At 34.9% G+C, this 8,307-nt stretch overlaps 1 protein-coding gene across 1 annotated transcript; it reads left to right on the top strand.

Moving 5' to 3' along the window:
* The first annotated feature begins 2,406 nt into the window (after nt 1–2,406).
* LOC109795154 (glutamyl-tRNA (Gln) amidotransferase subunit A (DUF620)) lies at nt 2,407–5,324 on the top strand. The gene is made up of 3 exons (XM_020354578.2): nt 2,407–3,071; nt 3,628–3,975; nt 4,086–5,324. The coding sequence occupies exons 1-3, from the start codon at nt 2,649–2,651 to the stop codon at nt 4,701–4,703; spliced, it is 1,389 nt and encodes a 462-aa protein (XP_020210167.1). The 5' UTR covers nt 2,407–2,648; the 3' UTR covers nt 4,704–5,324.
* Nucleotides 5,325–8,307: the final 2,983 nt, after the last annotated feature.

Here is an 8,307-nt window from a genome sequence, read left to right as displayed (position 1 = left end):
GGTGTTTGGTCCAATTATTTTTTTATTGTTATAATTTTTTTTTATTTTGGTTCACAATATTGTTGGGGATTTTATTCATTTGTTTATTGTCTCTAAGGAACACGTGAACTAAATTGTTAATATACAAATATTGGAAGAAGATATCACGTTATCATCTAGTTATTTTGTGGGCTACATTATCATGTCCTTGTTTAACTTGAGATTTTATACCTTTACATTTTAGAAGATAAGATATTTTAAATATATTTGAGATTCTCAAGTTGAGAAAATACGAGTACGGTTTTGTTTCGACATTTTTTTTTTCTTCGTATTATTAATATATTTTTTATTTCCGACATGCTACATTTTATGAAGTTTTAGATCTCATAAAATATTTTTAATAGTTTAAACTATTTTACTTAAGACATCCTTGCCAATTGACATTAAACATATTTTAAATCTTCATAAAATAATATTTTACGTAATAATTATTTTAGAAAACTTCAAAACTAAACATTTAAATTAGGATTATTTTTCAATTATATTTTTTGTTACCAATGAATATTCATCAATATATTTATATTATATATGTAATTACAGATGAGATAATTAGTAATTATAGTAAAAATATCTAGATAACATTATTCATTGTAATTTACTACTTACCCATAATATATAACTAGATAATTGTACCTTCCCGGTAAAATTCCGATTAGACCCCCTACTCGTTTAATATCCGACTGGTCTTCCAGGCCACAAGCCCTCTCGCCTTATCGGCTCAGGGCTGGAAGGCAAGTGTACCTTCCCGGTAAAATCCCGACTTGACTAACCACCACTCACCCCCAGGGCTTCGAGATAAGAATGGTTAAGGGGGATCTCGATAATCGCGAGGCCCACGAAGCCCATAACACAAAAGTATAAAACTCAAAACCCTAGGGCTAGGACGACAGATGACACTTTTGAGTGCTCTGGCTTTGAGGCTTGACCTAGGCAGAAACTCTAGTCCATCCCTTGGCCGGAACAATAATATACCCCAGTTCATTTTTACCACTAAGTTTTATATTATTATAAATGCTCCCACTTAAACTATGTTAGTTACAGGAGTGTCAGCTATTCAATCTATATTAACCTAACAAATGAGACCTATTTACATAAAACTACAAATAAAAAAAATATGAATCAATAATCTAATGCACCAATAAATCAAGTCAAGCCACGAAATAAATGGTAACTAAAAAATTTAATCAGATTAAATCAATTTTGTTATAAATTTTAGCTTCGTAATCAAATCAACCCGACCCATTTCTCAGCTATACTCAAAATGGTGATAATTATCCAAATATTGTGGGAATATGTTCCACTTATAGATGGGCATAAATTGCATGATTGTAATTTGTAAAAGATGCTTGGTTACACTCGCCCAAGTTAAATTCAATAGTTCTATTAAGGCTTTAATATATTCTTTCTCTTCTTTTCCCTATGCAAATTTACTTGATTTGAGTTTTTTATTATATTTTATGGCATCAATAATATTTAAAAGTCTTTTACGTCTTAAAATCATAAATAACTCTAAGAATTATGAATCATTAAAAATGTGTTTAATTATCATAAATATTTTTGAAAATGCTTATAAGTATTGTTAAGAAAATAATTTTTTTATTATAATAAATAAATAAATAAAAATAATACAATATTTTTATTATATTAAAATTTATTTTTATCTTAAAAAGTTAATTTTTCATCTTTTTTTTATGAATAATCCAGGATAAATCATTTCTAAACAAATATTTCTTAAATATGTTAGTTTTAATTAAAAAAATTTAACGCAAGAAATGAACATACTTAATGTCAAATGTTCAGAGAAATAAAAACTCTTCATATACCCAATGTAATTGAAATATATAATTAACATAAGATATTTTATAGCATTAAATATTAATTAATAATTTTTTTATATAATTATGATATTATAGAAAATAATAAATTTATTATATTTAGTGGTTATAATTGAATAAATAACATGAGTTTTTGTTAATAATAATTATAATAGTTAAAATAAATAATTGTTTTTAAGGTAATACTAATATCAATATGGTACGATTCAAAAAAATATTTAAAAAAAAAATAATGAAAAACAATTTTACACATTTAAAAAAAAGGAAAAGATTTAATTTTTATTATATAATTTCATAAATTTTATCTTTTAATTTTATGGAAGTTGTTGTTGTTATTATTATTATTAGTCTTTTTAATTATATATTTTTATAAAAATAAATAATAAAAAATATAAAAAAAAGAATAGAATATTTTTAATATAAAGAATAAAATAAAATTAAAAGAAAAATAATTAAATGAATAAAAAAATATTCTTAAGTTGCAATGAGGAAAAAGGTTATATATAATATTATTATGAGAACCTTTAAGCGTTCCCATAAAGCAGCAAATAAAGAAAAAAAGAGTAGCATTCTCTCTCTGAAACCGTACGCCCACAAACGCACACACTGCGCTCAAAACTAGCAAAGTCATCCCCACCCCCCTTCACTCACTGCCTCCCACTCTTCCAAAACCGTTTTTTTCCATTCTCTATCATTCTATCTATGACCCTCTCTCCCTTCCCTTCACCACTCTCAACCTCCTAGGAGTTAGTTACCTCTCTCACTCTCTCTCAAATGGAAAAGAAGCAGGGTTTCTTCTCCGCTCTGAAAGACGAGGTGGTCCGCGGGCTCTCCCCCTCGCGTTCCCGCTCCTCCAGCCCGGCCCGCTCGGCCTCCCCCATTTCGGGCCTCCTCCGCCGCAAGAAGCACCAGGCCGACTCCTCCGCCGCGAGATCCGTCAGCCTGAGGCCGCTGGGGGAGACCCTCACGCCTCTCATGGAGGGGCCCGACCCGGACGGAACCGAAAACGGGGATCCCAAGCGAATCGGGTCGGGTCTCGGGAACTGGATGAAGGGCCAGCTCTCGCGTGCCCCCTCCCTCTCCTACAAGAGGTCCGATCTCAGACTCCTTCTCGGTGTCATGGGCGCTCCACTCGCGCCTCTCCACGTCTGCTCCACCGACCCCTTGCCTCACCTCAGCATCAAGGACACTCCCATTGTAAGTTCTCGCGCCTTTCTTCAATTTCCGCAGCACGCTTTCGTCTTTTGCTGTTTCTCAACCACTCTCTCTCTCTCTGTTCTTCTTGTTTGGATGTATCTGCTTTGGATTTTTGGTCATTTTCTTCTGCCTGTTTTCTTATGAAACAGCGGACGATGAGCCTTTTTCTCATCTCACGAGAATATGGTTTTTATGCTGCTTGTCGTCTTTTGATCCCGTGCAAGATTCACTTTGTGGTTTCTAGTGTTATCCCTTGTTCTAAGTGTTAACCGGGGAGAGACTCAGTCACGTGCGTCCACTTCGAGAGTGCATACTCAGAGTTTTTCTTTTTTATTTTTTAAGCAGCTAGAATAGGGACCAACCAAAAGCCTGTAAACCCGGTTCTATGTTCTGTGATATCATGATTTAAAAATTCAGCTTGTTTACTCAAATAATGTGTAGTTATGTTCGTAAATTCATTCATAATAAGGGCCGTCTACTTTTTAAACAAAAATAAGTTTACTCTAAATTTGTGAAATTCAATTGATGAGCCAATATTACTAATTTTTTCTTGCAGGAAACTTCGTCTGCCCAGTACATATTGCAGCAGTACACGGCGGCGTCTGGGGGGCTAAAATTGCAGAACACCATACGAAATGCTTATGCAATGGGGAAGGTTAGAATGGTGGCATCTGAATTTGAAACTGCGACCAAGGTAGTGAAGAACAGGAATGCGTCTAGGTCTGCAGAGTCTGGTGGATTTGTTCTCTGGCAGATGAATCCCGACATGTGGTATGTTGAGCTTGCAGTTGGGGGAAGCAAGGTTCATGCTGGCTGCAATGGTAAACTTGTCTGGAGGCACACTCCTTGGCTTGGTGCTCACACAGCCAAAGGGCCTGTGAGGCCTTTGCGGCGTGCTCTTCAGGTTGATTTTGTTTACCAATTTCCACACTGCTGCTCATATGCCATTTGTTTTTGTGTTTGTTTGTTCCCCTTTTCTCTCTAATTTCTTAGTGGGTATATTTGTTTGATTAGGGTATTGATCCTAGAACCACTGCCAGTATGTTTGCTGATGCAAGATGCATAGGAGAGAAGAACATCAATGGTGAGGACTGCTTCATCCTGAAGCTTTGTACGGACCCCGAAACATTGAAGGCTCGGAGCGAGGGTCCTGCTGAGATCATAAGGCATGTCTTATTTGGCTACTTTAGCCAGAAAACTGGACTTCTGGTTCACATTGAGGATTCCCATCTGACCCGCATCCAATCTAATGGGGGTGATGCAGTTTATTGGGAAACCACAATCAATTCATTCCTTAGTGATTACAAGCCTGTGGAAGGTATAATGATTGCCCACTCAGGGCATTCTGTGGTAACTCTTTTCAGGTTTGGGGAGATGGCCATGAGCCATACCAAAACAAAAATGGAAGAGGCCTGGACAATTGAAGAGGTTGCGTTCAATGTTCCTGGTCTTTCAGTAGATTGCTTCATTCCCCCAGCTGATTTGAGAACAGGTTCTGTCAGTGAAGCTTGTGAACTTCCTCAGGATGAAAGAGGAAAGAGTTCTCTAGCATTACACCGGGCCAAAGTTGTTGCTCTGGAGAAATCACATAACTGCAGCATTGATAGCATGATCTGGAAGATGGAAGTCTAACGATGGCAGTAGGATCAATTCAAGGAAATTGTTAATAGCAGTCACTAGTTTTTGACTACTAACGTGTAGATGTTAGAGTAGGGGTTCAGTTGGTTCTTTGTGAAAGTTTGTTTATGCCTCTATATAGTTCTGTAAATAGAGCATAAAGATTCACGGGTGTTATGGCAAACCTGAGTGAATATTTATACTCAATGCAGAATCCAACTATGGAGTTGGAGCTCGTTTTTCCACTTCGGAATAGAGCAATTGGAGGTTAAATTTTTATTTTACCTTCCATAAATGAGGGAAGGTGGTGAAGCTTTGGTATAGTGGACCCATTAAACTTTTGTTACTTTAGCAACTTATCTAAGGGTCGATGGTGGTAATATTAATGAATCTACCATTGACCACAGCCAGTTTGGCGCTAACAGCTTCTATATGGCGTGGAAGTTCTGTGTTTGAAAAGGTAACGTGGGTGTTTATTTTTGATAGCCGACATAATGGAGTAGGGTTTATAGAGACAATACTCAGTCTATATTGATGTACCAAACATCTCTAGTATGTTACCGCTTGTGTTATGATGTTATTTTGTCAGTGCTGCTGATAATGAAACTGTCAGATAATGAATGCTCGTGATGGATATATGTGTTACTCTTTACATTATATTTTGACGGACTTGCTGACTTGTAAAATGTACCATAATTTACTTCTTGACGTGTATTTGCATGTCATTAGAGCCTAAGGTATTGGATATTCTCCAAATAGTACCACCGGGTTGAATCATTAAGAACAGTAGAACTTTGGAATTTAATATACGAATTGTAATGTAATTCTGGGAATTCAAACTAACGTGTTCTTCATGTATAAAAAATCTCAATTATAATTTGATATGCTTATATAAAATAATATTTATGGAGAAGGTGAAACTCTCAGGAAGTAGTGCTCTGGAAGCATTTACTCATCAATTGAATCTGAATGAATGCGCATCTTGTAACTCCCAAATTATTATATTGTTAGCATAATTTAATTTTCTCTGCAACGGATGGGTCCTCATGGTTACTGCATGTGTGGAAGCTTCGCTCTTTTACCGACGGTCTTGGTCAAATGAGCATAGGGACCTAACGGGAATAAATATATTTTTAAAATATAGGGTATTGAAGGCAGAGATGAATAAATAAATAAGATTTGGTTATTATGTTTCTGATGAAAGGCCCGCGCGTGTCTGTCTCCTTGCGTGTGTGAACGTGATTATGGAACGACCACGAGGTTCGGTGCTTCCAAAGCCCAAGTGATGACCAGCTTCTTTCGCTTTCCTGCTCAATCCACACCAGACTTTATTATTTTCTTTTGCTTTTTCAGGCACTGTCTTTCACTTCTTTAGCCACTTGAAATATATTCCTAGGGTAAGATTCTCAAAGCAGTCAAGATGAGTTAAGCTTTGTTTTTATTTTTATTTTTTATTTTTATTTTTAATTATTCCATTTGTATTCCTCTTTTTCTCTTTAGCGATGCTTCATGCTTGGTTGAATCTTGTTATCTACAGTGCATATATTGCATTACTATGATTGTTTGCCCATTTTCAATGGCATGTCATACTCTAAAGTAATGTATTAACCTGGAAACCAATTTTCAGAGTAAAACTCCTTGAGTTTTCGTTTTCTTTCTTGTTATCCAATTTCAGCAAATCGTTTTACTTTTCAGAAAAAGCTCCTTTAAAGGTCTACCATCCACTCAATTTTAGTGAGTTAAAGATTACATTATATTTGTGGGTACTACTAGTATAAATTAAGCATGAGTGCTTAAGCCCGTAGCACTATTATTCTATTATCCTTATTTTTACTAGCACATTCTTATTTTTATTTTTATACTTCATAGAAAAATTCGCCTTAAAATATACTATTATCCTTATTTTTACCAGCACATTCTTACATCTTTGTGGGGGCGCGGTCAAATGTACACATTTATGGCCAGCACCACCCCCATACTTGCGAAATTAATTATGTGTGGTTAGAAAAACTCTAATGTTGACTCTTGGTTGGTTGGATGGGTTTCTAAATTCTATGAAACTTACTTTGCAACAACTTCTTCCACTACAGAAGTAAGAAGTTAAAAAATAAAAAAAATGAAAAACTCGTTTGATGGGGTTCCTATTACAGACGAAAATTTCCAGAATTGGGAGAATGCTATGAAAAAAAGGTGGATGAGTAGCTGGTGTCTTTGCCTTTCTTTAGATTTTAAACTCTATCCATCCTAATCACGGTTGAGTCAAGTCAAGTCCAGGTAGCTTTGCTTTTTCATTATTTTACCATTTTAAGATGTGAATGAAATTAACTCGTTGATATAGACAATGCAACCAAATTTTGTTGAGCTGGTCCTTGTAAGTTGTAACTAACCACCGTCTGTCATTCCCCAAACAGGGATAAGGGCGCGTACATTCTGAAACGGTAAATATGGAAAACAAATGATCAATCCTCAACCTATAGTAACTAACAAATCAATTCTGATAGGTACTTGTGATAACTACATACACATGCACATAATCGATTTGAAAGAAATTAGAATATTACACAAAAATACTATCATTTTACCCTTTACACAGTATTTTATTTTATTTTCATTTGCCAGCGTAACCAATTTTACAATTGAGTATAATTTATTATCCTATTCAACAAGCAACGCATGAACGAGGTCTTGGTACAAAACTGGATGTCACATTGCACTCATGTCTGCACCGGAAACGAACGAGTCGCGAGCGTGGAAAGTAACTTACAACAATCAAGGGTACTCACTCAATTCTCATCTTAGAGAGAAATTTTTGTCATGAGACCCAAAAGAAATACAAAAGCTTACTTCCTTCTTCTTCTTCTTCACACACATAAATAGTGCTACCAAATACAGCATAAGGGTCCAATGGAGTTGAAGGTTGGATTTAATTAGACTTGTCCGGAAGTTGAGTTTCTGTTGGTCATGTAACCTTGGACCAAACAAGTTTGTACCAAATAAAACAACTACACCTACTCAACTAGTAGGACATACAACTTTAATTCATTTTATTTACAGCTGATGTTCATCTTCATCATAAAATATAAATTGGTAGATCTGAATTTTTTTAAAATGTCACATAAATTCCTTTTACTTACTAGCTCTTCCTTACTACACGCTTAATAGGCTGGTGACGCTTTCCTTGGTAACAGGGGACTGCTAATTTTGAATGTCGCATTATTTTTATTGATCTTATAAGATCCAAATCTTTTTAAATTTATACAGTGTCAAAATTCAAAAACAAAATACTAGATTATAGCGCCTGATTAATATCGGTTTGACTTTCTTAAACACATCTCTTTCCTTGTATGATCAAGTTAGATTCCAAGGTTGACTTACATAACTTCTAATTTAATCATGAAAATGCATTGTGCCTTCCTAGCAAAACCCGAAAGCCTAGTCAATTGCATGGGAATATAATAATAATAATAATAATTATTATTATTATTAATTCAACCCTACCTATCAATTTGAGTCATGGTTTGGTACCAAAGGCAAGAAGAAATTTCAGAGTGATAATATATAAGCACTTTTGAATATTATCATAATTAATTTCATCAACACTTACTGTTGATCTAAAACT

The sequence above is a fragment of the Cajanus cajan genome, chromosome 7 (assembly GCF_000230855.2).
Source record: "Cajanus cajan strain Asha chromosome 7, NIPB_CcT2T_4, whole genome shotgun sequence".
Lineage (NCBI taxonomy): Eukaryota > Viridiplantae > Streptophyta > Magnoliopsida > Fabales > Fabaceae > Cajanus > Cajanus cajan.
The sequence above is the reverse complement of the archived record's forward strand: the minus strand, read 5'-3'. Positions and strand labels throughout refer to the sequence as shown.

Coding starts and splice junctions, on each gene's coding strand:
- LOC109795154 (XM_020354578.2), top strand. CDS start 2,649: ATGGAAAAGAAGCAGGGTTTCTTCTCCGCTCTGAAAGACGAGGTGGTC. Junction 3,072..3,627: donor GCATCAAGGACACTCCCATT/GTAAGTTCTCGC, acceptor TTTTTCTTGCAG/GAAACTTCGTCTGCCCAGTA. Junction 3,976..4,085: donor CTTTGCGGCGTGCTCTTCAG/GTTGATTTTGTT, acceptor TTGTTTGATTAG/GGTATTGATCCTAGAACCAC.